Raw genomic sequence first — 23,883 nt, forward strand, 5'->3', positions numbered from 1 at the left:
GTCCCCCTCACTGTGACACCTCATCAAACTCTTTTTCTTTGATTGTTATTGAACTGACCAGCACCTAAGAGAGAGGTTTTCTGCCCAAAGCTCTGAGCAAAGACATCCTTGACCTCTTTTTTCCTCAGGCTGTATACAACAGGGTGCAGCAGAGGAGTAATAACAGTGTATGTCACAGAGATAAGTCTGTCCTGCAGGGAATTTTGGGATTTGGGTTTTAGGTAGATGAAAGAGGTACAGCCATAGTGGACAATGACCACTGTGAGGTGTGAGGCACAAGTAGCAAAGGCCTTTCTCCGGCCCTCAGCTGATGCAATCTTGAGGATGGGGTGACAATTAGGACATAGGAGATAAAGATCAAGATCATGGGCAGAACAAGGACACAGAGACTGATGAGCAAAGTAATAAACTCCTTGATAGTAGTGTCTGCACAAGTGAGCTTCATTATGGGCCGGATATCACAAAAGAAGTGGGAGATGAGATTAGCATCACAGAAGGGAAGGCTGAATACAGAAGAAACCTGAATGATAGCTGTGCTCAGGCCAGTGCTCCAGGATCCACTGGCCAGTTGTATACAAGCCTTTTTGCCCATGATGACTGAATACCATAGGGGGTTGAAGATGGCCACATAGCGGTCATACCCCATGGCTGTGAGCAGGAAGCATTTATTGACAGAAAAAGTGAGATAGAAAAAGAGCTGAGTGGCACAGCCTGGGATGGAGATGGCTTGCTGAGGACTGAGGAGACTGGACAGCATTTGGGGGATGATGGCCACGGTAAAACAGGTCTCAGAAATAGACAGCACACTCAGGAAGAAACACATGGGCATGTGAAGTTGATGGTTAAGGCGGATAACTGTCAAGATGATAGCATTGCTGGCAAGGGTCAAAAGGTACAAGACCAAAAAGAGGGTGAGTCTGTGATGCCACTCAAAACTGGAGAAACCCTCAAATGTAAACTCTGTCACAGCTGTGAAATTGGGCCTTGGCATTGAGGAGAATCTGAGTCTGAAAGAGATGAAGTGGGAATGTTGAGCATCCAGGCTGGAAACAGTAGGCTGGTCCAGGATCATCATCAGCCATATGCAGGCACTGAAATGGAGTGTAGCTCTGGGTTTCAGATGCTCTCAACATTCAGACACAGGCAAGTACTGAAGGACCCATCAAGGTTCTCTGGGCCCTGAGACTGGGGAACAGATGTAGTATGTGTCTGTTGACAGGAAGTAAATGTGTAAAGGGAGTACAGATGCCCTTCAATGTATGACGAGGCTACATCCTGATAAACCCATCATACGTTGAAAATATCATGTTAAAAATGCATTTAATACACCTGACTGAACATCATAGCTTATCCTAGCCTACCTTAAGTGTATTCAGAACATTAGCCTACAACTGGGCAAATCACTAAAACAAAGTCTATTTTATGATGAAGTGTTGAATATCATAGGTAATTTTTGAATATTGTACTGAAAGTGAAAAACCAAACGGTTGTATAGGTACTTGAAGTATAAATTCTTCTGTATGCATATCACTCTCACACTATTATAAAGTTAGGGACGGTATGTATTGGAAACCCCTAACTGGTTTGACTAGAAGTAGATGTAGACCAGAGAAAGCACCAAATACGTGTGCCCAGGCCTGAAACTCTACTCAGACTCACCTGGTTTAAATCAGCAATGGCACATTGCTCATCAGAGGCCAGTGCAAAGCGACGTACCTAAAGAGTGAATGAGTTCAAGCCAAGGACAGATGGCTGTGTGAGGCACACTCCTGGGAAGTCAAGAGAGGACCATTCTCCTGTGTCCCAGGACTCTGGAGTCCCTCTCCTCAAAACTTGCTCCATCTCTGTTCAGAAGGGCTTCCACTTGGTAAGTCAAGGTAGAAAGCACTGCTTTCTCTCAAGGTTCAAATTCACAGTGGCTGGTGTCTGGAATAAGGAAGTGAGAGGAGACACTCCTTTTCTCCCGTGTGGATAGTCCAGTGTGCTGACTTAGAACATTCTGTGGTGCGTAGCCACTTCTCTTTTCAGTCCTGCTTTCTTCCAGTAGCCTCAAATATCACGTGTTTAATACCCGAGTCTCCCTGTTCCATGTGGAGGGTAGTTTCTGCTTCTATTTTTTAGTCTCTAAACACAATGAAGGCTTGGAAGGTTTTTTATAGATTTAAAGCACTAGTAACTATAAGACAACAGCAATAGAAACAACAAAATAAGTTCATAATAAACTCTGGCTTTAACCCCAGTGTAAATGGAGGGATGCCTGATTTTCTTTGCTCGTTTCATTTGTCTCCATTTGCTCATCTATAAAATAGAATAATAATATCTACTTCATAGTGTTGCTATGGAGATCATATGAATTACTGTATGTAAATTGCCAAGTGCAGTTCCTGATACATAGCAGGCAAATACTACATTAAATTTCTGCTTTCCTCCCTTCTTTTGTCCTTCCCATCCCCACTCCCCATAACTCTGGATTCTATTTGTATGCTTGGCCACCCAAACATGCACACACACACACACACACACACACACACACACACACACACACCCCCCCCATAATTTTTTTGCTCTCCTTCTTTTTTTCATGTTCATGGATGGTTGTTGTCATTAATTTCTTCAATCCCTGTTGGAAGGTCTGGTCTTTACTTTCTATACTCACTTCTCTTCCAACTCTAGATTTTGAAATGTGTGGGAATTGGGGGCAGGGTAGTCTGGAGTTAAATACCTCTGTGATCAAACCTAAGCACCACTTACTCATACATGACTTTGGAAACAGTTCTCACCTCTCTAGGCCTCAATTTCTTCTCTTGTAAGATGAAGACTGTGCTAATATCTATCTCAGAGACTGCTATGAAGAAATGGCACAATCTGGGATGGAGATGGTTTGTTGAGGGCTGTGGAGACTGGACAGCATTTCAATGAGAATATGCTGGATAAGGCATTTAGGCTTTGGAAGCTTTGCCTTCCTTAAGGCTGGTACCCAGATTATCCTTTCTCGGTGATTTTTTTTCACTATTTATGCTTTTTGATTCCTAAGTTTTGTGACACAGCTGTGTATTCATTTTTTCCACTTGATAATTATCTCAGGAGATAAAAGAAAGAGACGAGGGTCATGAGGTTATGAGATGAGGGCCATGAGGTCATGAGATGAGGGCCATGAGGTCACATTTAGTTACAGAACAAGAATCCCTGCATCAAGTCCTGAAATGTGACTTACATATCACTGGGCAGGATGGAGGCTTATTCAGGATTCAGGAGAGTGAGGCTTGAAACTAGAACGTCCAGGACTCCCATTGTACTGTGGCAGACACAGCACACAGAGAATCTTCCGAACCGGAGGACTAGAAGTAAAACAGAACCTACCAGGACATTTCAGTTAATTTATCTCCCTGATCAGTCAGATCTGGGAGTAACAAACATACAGAAAGCAGCACCAGGCGCTCCTGCACCTCCCCATTGCCCTGTCCTGTCAATTTCAGTCTGAATTGCTGGCTTCCCAAGAGGACCATTCTCCTGTGCCCTAGGACTCTGGGGTCCCTCTCCCCAAAACCACAGTGACTGTCTGCAAGGCAGCAACAGCACAATCCAAACACTCTGATGTCTGGGGATCTCATTATAAAAGTGGCTCATCAACAGTCATACAGCTAGTACTTAGACAATATTGGTTTTTCCCATAGGAATGAAGTCTTTGCATCAGCATAAGGTCCTGGACCGCTCCGTGGTTGAAGAGGACTCATGCCTCATGATCGCATTATGGGGAGGGCCTCAGAACCAATCATGTTTAAGGATGCAGTGTCGTGAGACAAACCACTCACACTCCAGGGTTTCTCTGTCTTAACTGCTGAAGGACCTACCTCTGAGGTCTCTTCAGTTTGAATGTTGTGGGAACCATGACTCATTCATTTACTGATTTCTTCAGCAAATACTCATAGAATGTCTCTCGCATGCTAGGAACATGGAATACAGCAGAAACTGGGAACACTACACCTGTAGTGTAAGCCAGTTTTGCCTGCTTTGCAGTACCTGGCCACCCCTGTGTGTTACCCACAAAAAGCTGAGCACCTTCTCCTTGAGGAGATCGGAAGGAAGAGCTTTACTGAAGTAATTTCTGTAGCCCCCTCTTTCTCTCTCCAGCACTTAGTCCATCAACTGACCCATCCTTGCTTTCCTTTTAGAAGGTGAGCCCAAGATGGGCCTTTCTGAAGGTTGGAAGAGAACTGGATATCAAATTCCCCAGGATACCCTAAGACTTGGGCTCTTCAGTAATTCCTAGTTCTGGTGCCCAGTTTGTACCTTTCTCTTAGAGATTCTCTAAGTAACAGCATACTGAGAAATAAATATTTGAAAGCAGGACAGTTTATTGTGGTGTCTTTGACAAGCCAAGTAAGCTGGGAGAGACTGACAAGCATGGAAGAGTTGCCAGGCATTCAGTTCAATTCCACATAATCTCTCTTAAGGCCCTGAAACATTTACCCAACAGAAACTGGAAATACTTGAGCTCATAAGCTATTAAGATCCAAAGTCCCACAGGCAAGAGATGAATTTACGGCATATTTATCACTGCTTGAGAATGGCCAGTGCGTAACTTCGCTAGGACTGTTTGAAATCCTTTAGGGAGCAGCTAAGGGAAGGCTTAAAGTTGGGCAGCAAGTCTTATCAAGACCTTGAAATAATCAGTTAATCTTGGGCCTTTTTTGTCAATGTCTCTTCTTTATAGTTCTCCTGGTAGCTATTTAAATATGTAGCTCTTTGAAATTAGATATAGAATGGAATTGAAACCTACGAGAAAGAAAAGGAAACCCCGATACTGAAATTGTGAACAGGAAAGTGACTGACTTTTTTAAATATAAGTTTTATTGTGTGTTTATCTGAAGAAAGATGGGTTTAGGGGAAAAAGGCTAAGAAAATCTAGGATGAATGTAGGTTTTTTTCTGACAAAGGAGAAAAATATATTGACGACTACATCATCTGCACATTTTGACAGTTTTGTCTTTTCTGTTCTGATTTTTATGTCTCTTATTTATTTCTCTTCACATTGCATTTGGTTATGAAATATAATATTCAACACTAACAGTTATAGATACATTTTTGTCTTTTATTCAGACTTTAAATGTTTTTCATGTTTTATTAACCGTTAAACATGATGCTTGCTATAGATCTCTGGCAGATATAAGGAAGTTCCCTTCTATTCCTGGTTTGTTTCCAAGTTTATCATAAATGGTCTGTTAAATTTTCAGCTAGTTTCTTTTCTGCATCCATTGACACAATCATACGCTTTCTATTCTCTAAGTTGTTGGGGTGAATTACATTAATAGATTTTTAAAATATTGGCTCATTCATACTTTTTTTTTTTGGGGGGGGGGACAGAGTCTCGCGCTCTCACCCCGGCTGGAGTGCAGTGGCGCCATCTCGGCTCACTGCAAGCTCCGCCTCCCGAGTTCACGCCATTCTCCTGCCTCAGCCTCTCCAAGTAGCTGGGACTACAGGCGCCCGCCACCACGCCCGGCTAATTTTTTTTTTTTTTTTTTTTGTATTTTTAGTAGAGACGGGGTTTCACCGTGTTCTCGATCTCCTGACCTTGTGATCCGCCCGCCTCGGCCTCCCAAAGTGCTGGGATTACAAGCCTGAGCCACCGCTCCGGCCTCATTCATACGTTTTAATGGAAACCGCTACTTGATCTTTTTATATACTGCTGAATTCAGTTTACTATTTTTTCATCTATCCATTATTGGCTGATAATTATCTTTTCCTACTTGGCTGTTTTTGGTATGAAAGGTTTGCATTTAGCAGCCTCTTTAAATGCTGGCTAAATCTCACACCTTTCTATCCTCTGAGCATGATGTTGTTTTTTGTGTCTTTGTTTTTTGGAAAGAGTAGGTTTTTCACTACTAGTGTTTCCTTTTTATGGGGTTTTTATTCTAGTACATTTTCTATTTCTTGTCTAATTATGGTAATATATCCTTTTCTCCAAATCTACCCATTTTATATACCTTTTAAAAATAAATTAATATAAAGTTGTTCAAAATATGCTTTTATAAGTATTTTGTTCCTCTATATCTGTCCTTGTATCCTACTTGATAATGTTTCTTGTGTCTCTTTGATTTTTGTTGATCATGGCTGTTAGGGGTTTCATTTCTAATTAATCTCTTCAACTATCCAAACTTAAAAAATAAAATATCTATTGTTTTAGTTTTCTTTATTTTTGCATTTAAATTCATCATAATTATTTGTTTTTACCTTCTCTAAATTTGCTACTCTTTTGGAAACTTTTTGAATTTAAATATTCATTTATTATTTTCCAGTAAATATATAAAGCAGTTCTGAGAACTGCTTTGGATGTACATCATTAGTTTTGTAGTCTTTTTGTGAAGCTGTAGTAGTATATATTTTAAAATTTTATTTTTGTTTCTTCTTTAACTCATAGTTTATTTAGATGCTTATGTTAAGAGAATAAGCTTAATACAGGAGTCAAGAGCACTTGTGTCTCTCTCTGCCACTCACTAACTACATAACCTTGGACATATTGCTCAATCTCTCTGTGCTTCAATTTTATTTGTATACTGAGAGGAATAATACTTCCTATCTCAAGCAATATTAAAGACTGAATGAGTAAATATTTCAAAGTGCTTAGAATAATGGCTAACATATAGTAAGTGCTATATACATGTTTATTAAATATCTATGATGTATATAGATCTTTGAAGGTTAATGGAGAAGAGTTTGTCTACTTCTTTTTTGGTTGATTTCTTATTTTATTGCATTGTGGTCCATGAAAAAAAATTTACATAATATCAATACTGAGACATCCTTTGGGATCAAAAGAGTGAACATTCTCTTTATGAAGATTTGAGCTTTAGATTAGGCTTGTTAATTATTGCTACAACTCTTTTAAGTCCTACTAAACCATTGAATGTTTTGTTAGTTTCAAAAAAAAATATGTTGTCTCCAGCTATGATTGTGTGTTTGTCAATTTATCCTAGTATTTTTATCAGTTTTTGCATAGTACATTTTAAAACTAAGTTGTTAGGGCCTTATACATTCACAAATGGAATATCTTCCTGGTGAATTATTTTATCAACATCGTAAGTTCCTTAGTTGTTTTCACTTTAAATAATATTTTGTTTTTTATGAGCAATATTACATCAATTTTCTTTTTGTTTTCATTTGCTCAAATACCATTTTCAGCCTCTTTATTTTCCAACTTGTTGTCATTTTAATATACATTTAAAAAAATTGAAGTGGTAGATTATTAAAATTCAGTCTGAGAGCCTCTGTGTTTCCATTAATTAGCTTAATCCATTCACATTTATTGTAATTAAATAAATTTTTGAATATTACTTACACCATATTTTATATATTTTATTTACTAGGTTTTCCTAATTTCTGCTTGTTTCTTAGCCAGCCTTTTGGTGAATTGTTTTTTAAAATTTGTTTCCATTGTTTACTATGCACACTATGCAGTTAGATATCCACCATTTCTATTTCTCCCGCAGTCATCGTTAATTTTTTAAACAGTTTAATTTTATTTTTGCAAAATAATCCAAATATAGAATTTAAGATGTGAAATAGCACTATATTATTTTAAGAGTTAGTTATTATCCAGACATAATTCTTGCCTTTCGGAGGCAGCCACTTTCAGTTCTTTTACCTGTTTCTTATGTTATCCATCTTTATGTTTCTGTTATATTGTATAAAATATGCACATAATGATATTTCTTGATTTCTAAATGTTAGGCATTCTCTCTTGACTTCCTAGCTCATTTACAACACCATCTCTGTGTACATGAACACAAACACACCCACATACTTCTCCTGTCATCCTTTCAGTAAAAATTAAATCTATTTTCAGAACATACAGTATTATGATATGAACATATTTTTCACAACTGAACTATGCAGCTTACTATAAGTTCATATCTCTCTTTGCAATTTTTTTCTTGCTAATATTTTGTAATTGAACTCTGTTATTAAGTTTTCAAGTATCTTGAAACAATTCTCAAACTCTCCATCAGAACTATAAAGCCTTTTCTCTATAGATACAGTTAGATGCAGTCAAATACATGAGATAATCTCCCCAGGTCATATTTATTTAGTTATTTATTTAGGCTTCTAGTTATTTTGTTTCTTTTTGGCCTAATACCACCATTCTGAAGTTCTTTACTCTCTTGCAATCTGGATTTGATTGTTCATTAGGACTGCTGCGTGATTACAGTGCTGGAGCTTTTCCTCACCAACATGCTGAGATTTTCTTGTCTCTTGCCTATGTTAGTTTCCCTGCTTCTTAGATCCCTCACTCTGATGGAGAACCTCTTCAATAACTATCTGAGAATAAGAACATGGGATGTAAATTTTTTGAAACGTCCGCTTCTCTAAAAATATGTTTATTGGATCCACATGTTGTATTTTGTTGGATGTATTAATCTATTTTAGAAATAATTTTATATCACGATTTTGAAGGCATTGTTTCATTGTTTACCAAATTCTAGTGTAATTGTTGAAAAGTCTAATTTCGTTTAAAGTCTCAGTCTTTTAATACGATGTGTTTTTCTCGCTTTCTTTGTCTGGAAACTCTTAGCATTTTTCTTTATCCCTAGAATTTTGATGTGACATGATGGTAGTCTTCATTGTGTGTTCCTTTCTTATTTTCTTTCTTGCTATGTTAGTTACTCAATCTGGAAATTTATATTTTTCAAGTATTTTGAAATACTGTTTTCCTTGTGCTGTTCTTCCTCTATTTGCTTGTTTGGAACTCATATTTATTGGACATTCTACCTCTTCTATCCATCTTCACATTGTTTTGTCTCTTATTTCCCAACTTTTTAATCTTTTTATTACATTTTCTAGAAGGCTTCCTCAAAATTATCTTCCAATTTGTTAATGTATTATTGAAAGAAATTGTCTTATTTTCCAAGGTTTTCTTTTTGTAGAAGCCTGTTTTTATTTCACGGACACACTCAGTTCTTTCATCTCATTGAGGATATTAAACGTATGCATACACACATCATATGTATATATACACACACATACATGTATTTCAATATACATATATGTATACTTACATATTTATGTTATATATTTACCTATTTATATATAATACATAATTTGAATATATATATATTTGGGTACATATATACACATATATGCACATATACATATATGCATATTTACATACATTTAAATCATGTATGTACATATGTGTATATGCACATATATTTACATATGTGCATATTAACACATATGTAAATATTAAATTATTTCCTCTTTAATGCATTATCTCTATTTTTTTTCTAATTTTTTAATTTTTTCTGTTTGCTTGTTCCAGTGTGGCTTTTTTTTTTTTTTTTTGGAGATGGAGTCTTGCTCTGTCACCCATGCTAGAGTGCAGTGGCATGATCTCTGCTCACTGCACCCCCCGTCTCCTGGGTTCAAGAGACTCTCCTGCCTCAGCCTCCTGAGTAGCTGGGATTATGGGCACCTGCCACCTCGCCCGGCTAATTTTTTGTATTTTTATTAGAGACAGGGTTTCACCATCTTGGCCAGGCTGGTCTTGAACTCCTGACCTAATGATCCACTCGCCTCAGCCTCCCAAAGTGCTGGGATTATGGATGTAGTGTGGCTTTTAATGTTAGAAACCACCTTGGCTGTCTGTTCATATCTATTAAAAAAGCTCTAATAAGCCAATTGAAAGTTCTGAGTGTGTTTCTTGTATTGACAGCAATACAATGGCAAGTAGTTTTCATTGGAAAGCACCCAGATGTCAGTATCTATAAGTTCATTCTCTCAGGATTCTTCATTTCCCTAGGAAGAATTCCTTTAATGTTCTTTCTGGTGGTTGTAAACCTTGTTGCCAGAATTGTGGGAGTCAAAGAAGGAAAAGGAGACTGGAGGAAAGTCTCTCTGCATGGTTTGTAGAATTTTCTTAATCTCCTCATTGTCTACACTGCACTTCCTCTCCAACTTTCAAACCCTTCTGGAAAATGTAAATCTGCAGTATTTTACTTGAATATGGGAAGTATAGTGAGTTATATTAGAAATGTGCAACCCTGGGCTTAGGGAGACTAAATCTGCTATAATATGCAGTATGCCTGCCTGCTCTTTGCTCCAGAGGGAGACACTGTCTCTGTGTTTCAAGGCTGTTCCTTATACAAATATCTTTGAAATCATAGGATCAACGGATCATCAATGCCTGTCTTCACAAGATGTACTGAAATGTAAGAAGCCCACAGAGAATTTTCACAGTCAATTCAAGCATGTAAATCAAAAGCTAAATGGGAAAGAAGATATATTGTGTGGGGCAGTGGGTGGGGTAAATATTGGCCTCTATAATAAAGTGTAGAAGCATTGGCATCACCTGTAGGAGAAAAGCAGCATGGCTTTATAAGGGAGATATGTTCTTTAAGAGGCTATATGAACCATCTGCTGTGTAAAGAAAAAAATGTAATTTTGGTTTCGAAAAATTGGAAAGGATTGAAATAGAAGAGGGGCTTCAAGGTGGCTGACTAGATGCATTCGGTATTCACCTCTTCCATGGAGAGGAACCAAATTAGTGAGTATATAATTACTTTGAATAGCTCATTTGAGAACACTAGAGTTCAACAGAACAGTTATGGGAAGCACCAGAAGCAAGGAAGGAGAGGGAAGCAATGTAGCCTGTTCAGCTGGGATCTGCTGGCAGCCTGAAGAAGTTCCCTAATGTGGGGAAAGGGTAAGCGAGAAGCCCGCCAGTGGTCCTCATTTCCACCCAAGACTCCTACAACTCTAGCCACAGGAAAGCAGCTCAACTCTAGTAAGGTTCGAAACTTACATAGGGAACTGCCTGGGGACTACACAAAGGCACTGCTCCAGAGGGAGCTCACACTGGGTCCCACAACCCCCGGAGTCTTGTGCAGCTGCAACACAGCATCATTTTGAAAGCCAAGCCTCCACCAGTCTCTGTCCTGCCCTAGGGCTTAACAGCCTCTGCATCTCCACATCCCTGAAGCCCCACTGACATTCTGTACCTACTGCTGCTACTCCTGGGATCAAGGTGGGAACCATGGGCAGAGACCCCTGCATCTCACCTGTGGAGGGTTGGCTGCACATTTTTAAGTGCCCCAGGGAAAAATTCCACAGCTCACAGCTGCCTCCATTGCAGGCTGGTGCAGGGTTGAGGCACAAGAAACATGCACAGTCCCCAGCAACATGCCTAAGGTTACTTCCACTGAAAGCACTCCACCCTCCTCAGTAGTAGGGCCACAGTGCAGTCACTGCTGCCCCACCTAAGCATTCTGCTGGGGGCCTAGGGATCACCCTATCTCTCCCTACAAAAGCCAATACCTGAATGCACCACTGGGGAGACTGCCCAGCCCAGCTCCACCAACTCCAGTACTCAGCACACTGTTTGAGGCCTGGAAATCACCCAGCTCAGCCTAACAGTGTTTGGCACCTGAGCACACTACTGTTGGGGTCTGAGGTCAAGCCCACTCAACCTGCAGCTACAACAGATAGCATTACATGGATGTGCCACCTGCAGGCCTGTACAGTGCATTGCAGCAACTGCCAACATCACTGTGGACTGCTTGGGTACCAGAGGGTTGTCCTGCCACTATTACTGTCATTGCCCATGCCATGCCTGATGCCCAGGTGCTTAAAAACCTGCCCACCCTCTCTGCCACTGCTGGTACCCAAGCAAGTCACCTGGAGCCCCAAGAATCAGCCTGCTTGCACAAGTTAAAATCAATGCCAGCGTACATCACCATGGGGTCATGAACAGGCATGATCATCCCACTGCCATCACCACCCAGGCCCAAAGACTAGCTCACCTGGCATTCCAGTTCCTACCCAAACTTCACCACAGCCTCTACTAACTACTACACCGTAAGCCACTGAGGAAATCAAAGACACCACTGACATTGTACAGCTAAATAAATCATAGAGACACTACACCACTGTATGCACCCACGATCCAAGCCACAGTGCCCTAACCAACCAATGCCATAGATATATCTTCAGGAAAAATTCCACCCCCATGAGAACAAATTCAAAAAATTGGAAAAAGCAAACTATTCCACCAGATGTGCAGATATCAATGGAAGAACACAGGAAACATGAAATTAATACAACACCTCTGAAGGAACATAAAAATTCTCCAGCAAGAGATCCCAATCAAAAAGAAATTTGCCAAATCCCCAAAAAAGAATTTAAAATATTGATACTCAAGAATCTCAGTGAGATAAAAGAGATTACTGAAAACAATATAAAAAATCAGAAAAAAATCAGGATGTGAATTTTAAAATTACTGAAGTCATAGATAACATAAAAAAGAACCTAACAGAAATTCTAAAATTGAAGAATTCATTGAATAAAATACAAAATACACTTGAAATCTTCAGCAATAGACTAGATCAAGCAGACAAAAAATCTCAAAACTTAAAAATGGGCCTTTTGAAATAACTCAGGCAAAAATTTTTAAAAGAATAAAAAAGAATTACAAAGCATATCTGACATATGGGGCACCAGAAAGTGATCAAGTACACAAATCTGTGGTATCTCAGAAGACAAGAAGAAAACAAGAGGTTTAGAAAACCTATTTAATGAAATAACAGATTAAAAACTTCCCACGTCTAGCAAGATTTGGGAACATCAAGATACAGGAATCTCAAAGATTCACAAATAGATACAATTTAAGAAGGTTTCCATGGCATGTTATACCCAAAATGTCAAAAGTCAAAGAAAAAGACAAAATTCTAAGAACAGCAAGAGAAAAGCATCTAGTCACTTATAAAGGAACTTTGATCAGACTAACAGCATATTTCTCAGGAGAAACCATACAGACCATGAGATAATAGTATGATGTATTCAAAGTGCTGAAAAAAAAACCTACTAACCAAGGATTTTATGCCTAACAAAGTTATCCTTCAAATATAAAGGAGAAATAAAGTCCTCTCCAAATAAGCAAATTTATCACCTTTAGACTGATCCTACAAGAAATGCTTAAGGGAGTCCTATGCCTGGTAGCAAAAGAAAGATAACTACTATCACTAAAATACATGAAAATGTAAAAACCACTGGTTTAGCAAACAAAAAAGGAAGAGAAAATATTCAAATGTTACCACTACAAAATTCCAGCAAACCACAATAATAAACAATAAAAGAGAAAGAAATAAACAAAGAATATACAAAACAACCAGAAATCAATTAATGAAATTACAGGAATATGCCCTCATCTATCCATAATAAACTTAAAAGTAAATACATTGAACTTCCCACTTAAAAGATATAGACTAGCTGAGTAGAATAAACAATATGACCCAACGATATGCTGCCTATGAAAATTATCTTACCAGGAAAGAAGCATATAGACTGAAAGTAAGGGAATAGAAAAATACCCTCTATGGCAAATGGAAACCAAAGTGAGCAGGAAAAAAACTATACTTATATCAGATAAAACAGACTTTAAGTCAAAAACAGTAAAAAGAGACCAAGAAGGTCATTATATAATAACAAAAGATAAATTCAGCAATGGGATATAAAAGTTATAAACATATATGCACCCAACATCAGAGCATCCATATATAAAAAATATTATTACATCTAAAGAGAGAGAGAGACTCCAATACAATAGTAGTTGGAGACTTGAACACCCTACTTTCATCATTAGATAGATCATCCAGAAGGAAAAATAAAAACAAAAAATGAATTTTAGTTGCATATTTAACCAAATGAACCTAAAAGGCATTTACAAAACATTTCATCCAACAGCTACAGAATACACGTTCCATTCATCAGCACAAGAAACATTCTCCAAAATAGATCATATGTTAGGACACAAAACAAGTCTCAACAAATTGAAAAATACTGAAATCATATCAAATGTCTTCTAAGACTACAGTGGAATAAAACTAGAAATCAAGAGAAACTTTGGAAACTGTACAGATACATGTAATTTAAACAACATGCTCCTTGTGTTAGTCTCTTCTCACACTGCTAATAAGGGCATACCTGAGACTGGGTAATTTATAAAGAAAAAGAGGTTTAATGGACTCACAGTTCCATGTGGCTGGGGAGGCCTCACAATCATGGCAGAAAATGAAAGGCATGTCTTACATGGCAGCAAGCAAGAGAGAAAACTTGTGCAGGCAAACTCCCATTTATAAAACCATCAGATCTCATGAGACTTATTCACTATCACAAGAACAGCATGGGAAAGACCCACCCCCATGATTCAATTACCTCCCACTGGGTTTCTCCCACGACACATGGGAATTATGGGAGCTTTAATTTAAGCTAAGATTTGGGTGGGGTCACAGTCAAACCATATCATTCTGCCCCTGGACCCTCTCAAATCTCAGGTTCTCACATTTCAAAACCAATCATGCCTTCCCAACAGCTCCACAAAGTCTTTTACTCAAACTTTAACTCAAAAGTCCAGCATTAACTCAAAAGTCCACAGCTTAAAATCTCATCTGAGACAAGCCAAGTCCCTTTCACCTGTGAGCCTGTATAATCAAAAGCAAGTTAGTTACTTCCTAGGTACAATGGGGTTGCAAGCATTGGGTAAATACACTCATTCTAAGTAGAAGAAATTGGCCAAAATGAAGGGGCTACAGGCCCCATGCAAGTCTGAAATCCCATGGGGCAGTCAAATCTTAAAGCTCCAAAATGATTTCCTTTGACTCTATGTCTCACATCCAGGTCACACTGATGCAAGAGGTGGGTTCCCATGATCTTGGGCAGCTCCACCCCTGTGGCATTGCAGGGTACAGCCTCCATTCTAGCTGCTTTCATGTGCTGATGTTCAAGGTCTATGGCTTTTCCAGGTGCTCAGTGCAAGCTGTTGGTAGATCTACCATTCTGAGGTCTGGAGGACAGTGTCCCTCTTCTCATAGCTCCACTAGGCAGTGCCCCAGTGAGGACTTTGTGTGGGGGCTTCAACCACACATTTTCCTTCCACACTACCCTAGCAGAGGTTCTTTGTGAAGGCCCCACCACTGCAGCAAACTTCTGCCTCGATATCCAGGGGTTTCCATACATCCTGTGAAATCTAGGCAGAGGTTCCCAAGCCCAATTCTTGACTTCTGTTCACCTGCAGGCTCAACACCACATGGCAGCTGCCAAAGTATGGGGATTACACCATCTGAAGCTATGACCTGAGCTGTACCTTGGTCCCTTTTAGCCATGGCTAGGGTGGCTGTGACTCAGGGCACCAAGAGACTGTGCATAACAGGGGGGCCCTGGACCTGGCCCAGGAAACCCCTTTTTCCTCCTAGGCCTCCTGGCCTGTGGTGGGAGGGGCTGCTGCAAAGGTCTCTAACATGCCCTGGAGACATCTTCCCCATTGTCTTGGCAATTAACATTTGGCTCCTTGTTACTTATGAAAACTTCTCCAGCTGGCTTGAATTTCTCCTCAGAAAATGGGAGTTCTTTTCTATTGCATTGTCAGGCTGCAAATTTTCTGAACTTTTACGCTGCTTCTCTTTTAAAACTAAACGCTTTTAACAGCACCCAAGTCACTGCTTGAATGCTTTGCTGCTTAGCAATTTCTTCCACCAGATACCCTAAATCATCTCCCTCAAGTTCAAAGTTCCACAAATCTCTAGGGCAGGGGCATAATGATGCAAAAACATAACAAGAATCACCTTTACTCCAGTTCCCAACTGGTTTCTCATCTGCATTTGAGACCACCACAGCCTGGATTTCATTGTCCATATCATTATAAGAATTTTGGTAAAAGCCAGTCAATAAGTTTCTAGGTAGTTCCAAACTTTCCCACATTTTCCTGTCTTCTTCTGAGCCCTCCAAACTGTTTCAACCTCTGCCTGTTACCCAATTCCAAAGTTGCTTTTACATTTTTGGGTATCTATACAGCAGCACCCTACTCCTGGTACCAATTTACTGTTAGTCTTTTCTCACACTGCTAATAAAGACTACCTGAGACTGGTTAATTATAAAGAAAAAGAGTTTAGTGGACTCACAGTTCCACGTGGCTGAGGAGGCAGAAAGTGAAAGGCATGTCTTACATGACGGCAGACAAGAGAGAAAACTTGTGCAGGACAACTCCCACTTTTAAAAACGTCAGATCTCATAAGACTTATTCACTAATATGAGAACAGTATGGGAAAGACCTGCTCCCATGATTCAAATACCTCCCACCGTGTTTCTCCCATGACGTGTGGGAATTATGGGAACTACAATTAAAGATGAGATTTGGGTGTGGTCAGAGTCAAACCATATCACTCCTCAAAGGCCATTTGATCAAGAAAGGAATTATGGAGTAAATAAAATTTATTGAAACAAATAAAATGGAAACACAACATACCAAGAATTGTGGGAGACAGCAAAATCTGTGCTAAGAGGGAATTTTAAAGAACTAAACATGTATAGAAAAAAGTAGATTTTAAATAAACAATCTAATGATTTACTTCAATGAACTAGAAAAGCAAGAACAAAACAAATTCAAGATTAGTAGAAGAAATAATAAAGATCAAAGCAGAATTAAATGAAATACAGACTTAAAAAACAAAAAATCAGTGAAATGAAAAGTTTTTTAATAGATAAACAAAATCAGTAAACTGCTAGGCAGAATAACCAAGAGAAAAAGAGAGAAGTCCCAAATAAATAAAATCAGAAATGAAAAAGGAGACATTACAACTGATACCACAGAATTAGAAAAGATTATTGGAGACTATTATGAGCAATACACACTAACAAAATAGAAAACCTAGAGGAAACAAATAAATTTCTAGACTCGTATCACCTACCAAGACTTGAATCAGGAAGAAATAAAAAACTTGAAAACACTAATAATGAGTAATGAGATTGGATCAATAATAACAGGCCTCCCAACAAAGAAAATCCCAGAATTGGATAGCTTTACTGAAAAATGCCACCAAACTTTCAAAAAAGAACTAACATCAATATCCTCAAATTATTTCAAAAAAATTAAAGGAGAAAATTTTCTCTAACTCATTGTATGAGGCAGCATTACCCTAATACTAAAACCAGACAAGGATGCAACAAAAAAGAAAACTACAGTAAAATGCTGCTGATGAACACAGACACAAAAATTCTAAACAAAATACTAGCAAACCAAAACCAACAGCACATCAAAAAAAATAATAATGCACCAGGATTAAGTGGGATTTATACCAGAGATGCAAGAATTGTTCAACACATACAAATCAATAAACACAATACATCACATCAACATAATGGACAAAAACCATATGATCATTTCAATAGATGAGGAAAAATTATTTTGCAATATTCCCTCATGATAAAAAAGTCTCAAGAAACTAGGCAAAGAAAGATCATACCTGAACATAATATAGGCCACTTAGGACAAACCCACAGCTAACATTGTACTGAATGGGGAAAACCTGAAAGCCTTTTATCTAAGAACTGGAACAAGACAAGGATTCTGCCTTTCACCATTCTTATTTGATGTAGTACTAGAAGTCGTAGCCAGAGCAATCAAACAAGAGAAAACTAAGATGCTCAAATTGGATAAGAATAAGTCCAATTGTCCCTCTTTGCTGATGATATAATCTTACATCTAGAAAAACCTAAAGACTCTACCAAAAAAAAAACCTCTTAAATCTATAGATACATTTAGTAAAGTTGTAAGATACAGCATCAACACACAAAAATCAATGGCATTTTTATACATGAATAGTGACCTAGTGAATTCTTTATTTCTTTAATAAAGAAGGCAATCCCATTTACAATAACTGAAAAAAAAACTAGGAATAAATTTAACAAAGGAGGTGAAAGAGCTGTGCAAGAAAAACTATAAAACATTGATGAAAGAAATTTAAGAGGACACAACAAATGAAAAGATGTCTCATGTTCATAAATTAAACAATTATCATTAAATAATTAATCACATTAATATTTTCACATTCTTAAAATAATTAATATCATTAACATAAAATTGAATATTAGTCATATCATTTAAAATTAATTACCATATTCATATCATTAAATTACCATATTGCCCAAAGCGATCTATAGATTCAATGCAATCTCCATTCAGATATCAATGTCATATTTCACAGAATTAGGAAAAGCAATCCAAAAATTTGTATGGAACCGAAAAAGAGCTTGAATAGCCAAAGCAATCTTGAGCAAAAATAACAAAGCTCGAGGCATCACCTGACCTGACTTCAAAATGTGTTACAAGGCTATCATAACCAAAATAGCATGGTATTAGTGTAAAAACAGACACACAGACCAGAGAAACAGAATGGAGAATTCAGAAATACATTCATTTATTCACGGTCAACTGATTTTAGACAAAGGCACTAAGAACATACATTGGGGAAAGGATACTTTTTTCAATAAGTGGTAATGGGAAAACAGGATGCCCATATGCAGAAGAATACAAGTGGGCCTCTATCTCTCACCATATAAAAAAATCAACTCAAGATGGATCAAAGACTTGAATGTAAGACCCAAAACTATGAAATAACTAGAAGAAAACACAGGGAAAACACTTCAGAATACTGATGCAGGCAAAGATTTATGTATGGTGAAGATCTCAAAAGCATAGATAAAAACAAACAGATAAATTGAACTCTATTTAACTAAATAGCTTCTTCACAGCAAAGGAAACAATCCAGAGTTGAGAAACAACACACTGAATGGGAGTATATATTTGCAAACTATTCATCCCACAAGGGACTAATGTCCAGAATATACAAGGAACTTACCACAACAGTAAAAATAAAAATCCAATTAAAAAGTGGGCAAAGGACAAGAATAGATATTTTTCAAAAGAATATATACAAACGACCAACCGTATATGAAAAAATGCTTAATATCACTAATCATCAGGGAAATTCAAATCAAAACCACAATGAGATATATCATCTTACCCTAGTTAGAATGGCTATTACTAAAATTAATAAATAACAGAAGATGCAAACAAAAGGGAACACATATACAATATTGGTGGGAATGTAAATTAGTACAGTTGCTATAGAAAACAGTATGACATTTCTCAAAAGCTAAAAATAGAGCTACCATATGATCCAGCAATTCTGCTATTGGATATGTGTTCAAAAGAAAGGAAATCAATATATTGAAGAGATATCTGCACTTTCATGTTTATTGCAACACTCTTCAAAATAGCTAAGATACGGAATTCACCTAAGTGTCCATCAACTGGCAAATGTACAAAGTAAATATATGGTATATAAACACAGTGGGATACTGTTTGACCATAAAAAGAATGAAATCCCATCATTTGAAGCAACATGGATGGAACTGGAGGTCATTAAGTGAAATAAACCAGACACAAAAAGAAAAATTTTACATGTTCTCACTCATATGTGGGAGCTACAAAAGTTGATTTCATCGAGGTAGAGAAAAGAACGGTATTTACTAAAGCCTAGGAAGGGTGTGTGGGTAGGAGGGGGGTGATGAAGAGAGGTTGGTCAATGGGTACAAACATACAGTTAGAAGTTATAAATTCTCACGGTCCACAGCAGGTTAGGGTGACTGCAGCTAGTAACAACGTATTGTAAATTTCAAAGTAGCTAGAAGAGAGGACTTGAAATGCTTCCAACACATAGAAATGATAAATACTGAAGGTGATAGATACTCTAAATACCCTGATTTGATCATTATATGTTCTCTGCATGTAACAAATACTCACATGTACCCCATAAATATGTAAAATATTATGTGCCAACTTAAAAACCTAAAAAACTCATTGAAATAAGTGTGAGCTATACATACATTTAAGAAAGATGAATAAAAACAATATAATTTTTTAAAAATTGGAAAAGCTGTCTTCAACATTTGAGCCATTAAAATAATGGAGAGACTTTATCGTTATGGATAGATTAGAGATAGATAATACATGTAAAGTTAAGTGGTTAATTATCTTGATGGAAATGTATAGGTAGACTCCTCAAAGTTTGTGAAGATATAAAAGCAATGGAAATGAATGACCAAAATCTCTTTGCAGTTGGTAGGAAGAGGCAGGTAAGTCTCAGTGAGAAATTGCAAAATAATGTATTAGAAAAAGAGAGTATGGAGTACGCTTAAAGCACAATGTTCTGACTTACTAAGTAAAAAGAAAGTGGAATTTGATGCCACAATAGGCTATTCCTAAGTATACAGGCCTAAAAAGTTAAAAACGAAATGGAGATGGGTTTAATCGGTGAGCAGTCAAAAGAAAAGTATCCTTATGCAAATCCTTGGTCAGCTTCATGCAGTGCAGGTAAATTTCTCACTCACACTACTGCAGAAGATTCAGAGAATAGCTGGGGAAATGCCCTGGTGAGAGTCTCAAGATCTCCAGTGTGCAAGTTATGTGATAAGAAGAGACTCTGAAGTCTGCAGTAAAAGAAGCAGAGGAGGGATGTGATTCATTTAAATACAGTTATGAATGGAGTGCACAGAGCTAATATAGGCTCAGTCAACTCACACAATACTAGGAAGTACATGGTGACGTATCAAATTCATCATTTGTGTTTTGGAAAATCCCACACACCATGGTGCTTTTCAATCCCAGGTTCACAGCTTGGTTTCTCTTTCTTCCTTATAGCAGTTCCCAAGGACTCAGCCTCTTTAATATTGCTATGAAGCACAAAGTCCTAGACCCATTCAGAACCACTCTTTTATTCCCTAAACATGACATAATCTTCTCTAATCATGATAATAATAATGGCCAAAATTTTTCGGGATGTTACTATTTGTCAGTCACCTTGCTCAATGATTTATGTATTGACTCATTTGAGCCTCACAATATTCTTATGAGTTAAGTACTAACATTACCCATTTTATAGATGAGGAACTTGTGTTAGAGACAGGTTCAGACTTTGCCCAAGGTGGAATGAGAATTCATCGTCGGCCTTCTGTTTCCGGGTCCTCCGTATGTAACCACTGAGCTACAGCGATTCTCATGCTGGTTCATCTGGATCTTAGAAATGCTGGGCCCTCTTACTTGATGCTGCCTGCAACATAAGCCTTATTCATTTTTCCTTTACTATTTTGGACAATACCTCCTTTATAGTATTCTTTGACCCTAAGACTGAGTTAGGAACCCTTCTTCATGTTTCCATATCATCCTACACTAAGCTCTATCATAGCACCCCTTACTTTCTACATTGTTACTCCCATTTGCCTTTCTTTTGTATTGATGTTGTGAGTTATTTAACATCAGGGACTCTTTCCCATTCTTTATTCACTCAGTAAATAATCACCGAGAAACTAAAATGTACTAGCCATTGAATTCATAGACCTTGACACATAGTATGGGAATAAGAAATATTTGATGAATAAATAAATTAATTAATGCTCTTCTTTGGGATTCTTCTCCCTTTAAGATCAGTTGTGAATTTTATCACTGATTTCACAGAGAAATAAAAGAATTAACTGCATAACCACATTGAATAAGTTATAAAATTGATTGTATTCATGCACAGTTTCTGTAATTATTGCCCTTTGTCTTTGGCTTCCAATTCTTTTTAAAATCATCATTGGAAGTCTTCCTGGTTAAACACACCTCCTTTAATATCTCTGCTGATGGAATGCTTCAGACTTTATGTACACTTAGAGTACCATATAGCATTCACTAGGTGCCAGACATTTTTCTAAGCACTTTGAGATATGAATGGATTTAATCCTCACAATAACTCTGTAAAGAAGGTGCTATCATTAAGCTCATTTTAGAGATAAAGCAATTGAGACACAGACAAGTTAAATAACTTGCCCCCAGTTACATAGTTATAACCTGGTGGAACCAAAATTAAATTCTGGGCAGTGTGGCTTCAGAGTACATACTGCTTCCCATTACACTCTATTTCCTCTTTGAGGCATAACAATGGAAAATTGCATTTTGATACATTCTTTGTGAGAGATCACTTGGTAAAAATTTTATAGAGAAAAACATGGCACTCTATCAGATTTGAAGATGCTCATAACCTTTGACTCTGCATTTTTTCACTACCTGTTATTCACTTATGTGTGAAATGACATCCTGACAAAGTTTTCCATTGCAGAAATGTTTGTTATGGTAACTGGAAAAAAAGACCAAAACATTGACCTCTATTTCCGAAAACATGTCCACTATTGTAGTTTGAATGGCTCACCCACAGCCTGGCCTTGCACTAGTCATCTAAAGGAGCAGAGCTAAGGAAAGTAATGCCCAGGACTCCAGATATTTGGGAAGAATGCTTGATCTGGGATCCTCCCAGGGCAGTCTTTGCTGGCAATTCATACTGATGGAAATGAATGGATTAACCCCAGATATTTATCAACCTTCACTATCTCTGCCTCCTCATTGTGTCATCAAAGGCTCAGATTAAGGGTAAGTATAGAGGAAGCTGAAGTGCCTGGCCCATTCAACATTTTCTTCCTCTCTGACCTGGACCCACCTCTTTAATGGTCAAGTAGGGTAGCTGTTTTCATAATTTCGTTGTTCACATTATGTTGAAATTTCCTTCCCTTTGATCTCTGCCCTTAATCCAGTAGGTCATTAGAAGTTTCTTAGTTTATTTCCAAGAGTGCTGAGCTCTTGATCAGTAGAAGAAGAAAGATAACCGCTGTGTCTGGAACATTATCCAACGAATCCAAAAAACTGATGCTGTTCAGATCACTGTGTAATGTGTTACATAGTTGGAGCCTCACCTCTGTCTTTCCTTTGTCCATTTCCTTCAGATTTAGACATTCTTTAGTGCCAAGGTCAAAGTCCACTGCTGTGACTGAGCTCTTCTTTGAAGGTTTCTCCAGCTTCAGGTGACAGCACAGACTTGTCTTCTTTGTTGTCTTTCTAACTTTGTATCTGCTGACTCTCTCTGGCAATGTGATTATTGTGGCCATTATTCGCCTGGACATTCACCTCCACACCCCCATGTACTTCTTCCTGAGCATTGCTGTCTATCTCTGAGACCTGCTACATGGTAGCCATTATTCCCCATATGCTTTCTCGCCTCTTGAATCCTCACTAGCTTATTGTCATGCAAGGCTGTGTCACTCAGCTATTCTATCTGACTTTTGGCATCAATAACTGCTTTCTGCTCATAGCAATGGGATATTATTGCTATGTGGCCATCTGCAACCCTTTACGGTATTCATAGGTAAGAGGGCTTGTGTCTGGCTGGGATCTGGATCACTGAGGATTGGCGTTGGTATGGCCATTGTCCAAATATCATCTATGTTTGGCCTGCCCTTTTGTGATGGCTTTGTCATCTCCCACTTCTTCTGTGATGTGAGACCCCTGCTGAAGCTGGCCTGCACAGACACCACTGTCAATGAGATAATCAACTTTGTTGTCAGTGTGTGTCCTTGTCCTACCTATGGGCCTGATCTTTATCTCCTATGACTTCATCATCTGCACCATCCTTAAGATTGCTTCAACTGAGGGTAGGAAGAAGGCCTGTGCCACCTGCACCTCCCGCCTCATAGTGGTCATCAGCCACTATGGCTGTATTTCCATCATCTACCTGAAGCTTAAGTCCCAGAGTTTCCTGGGGCAGAACAGATTCATCTCAGTGACCTACACCATTATCACTCCCCTGCTGAACTCTGTCATTTACAGCCTGAGGAACAAGGAGCTCAGAGATGCTCTGTGCAGAGCCTTGAAGAAGAAACTGTTCAACCCCCAGTGTGTCAAGATTGTGATGGCCTCCCTTCATGTGCTTACTTCTCCAAAGTTTTGGCAGTCAGGAATATTGTGATTCTCCACAGTCCAGGGAGCATCCTATGGGGCCTGCTCCTGGAATGTTATCACAGGACATGCCTTCTCTCAGGTTAGCAGTCATATTCCCATGAAACCAGCTAAAAGGGCCCATGAGTTTCACCAGTTCTTACTCCTGTCAAATAACACAAAAATGGAAGATTCATGTTGGAAACCTTGTAAAAAGCTTCAGATATGTTATTCTATTTTAAGGCTGGGGA

At 38.2% G+C, this 23,883-nt stretch overlaps 1 protein-coding gene and 1 pseudogene across 1 annotated transcript; one reads left to right on the plus strand and one right to left on the minus strand.

Moving 5' to 3' along the window:
• Positions 1 to 64: 64 nt before the first annotated feature.
• On the minus strand, positions 65 to 991 carry LOC116469233 (olfactory receptor 10J4). Its single transcript, XM_032154041.1, is given in 3 exon segments — positions 65 to 103; positions 105 to 328; positions 331 to 991. Coding segments are annotated over 3 exon segments (924 nt in total).
• A 19,133-nt stretch (positions 992 to 20,124) lies between these two features.
• LOC116467909 (olfactory receptor 10J3-like) lies at positions 20,125 to 23,663 on the plus strand (annotated as a pseudogene).
• The last annotated feature ends 220 nt before the right edge of the window (positions 23,664 to 23,883 follow it).

Source organism: Hylobates moloch, unplaced genomic scaffold (genome assembly GCF_009828535.3).
Source record: "Hylobates moloch isolate HMO894 unplaced genomic scaffold, HMol_V3 SCAFFOLD_5, whole genome shotgun sequence".
Taxonomy (NCBI): domain Eukaryota; kingdom Metazoa; phylum Chordata; class Mammalia; order Primates; family Hylobatidae; genus Hylobates; species Hylobates moloch.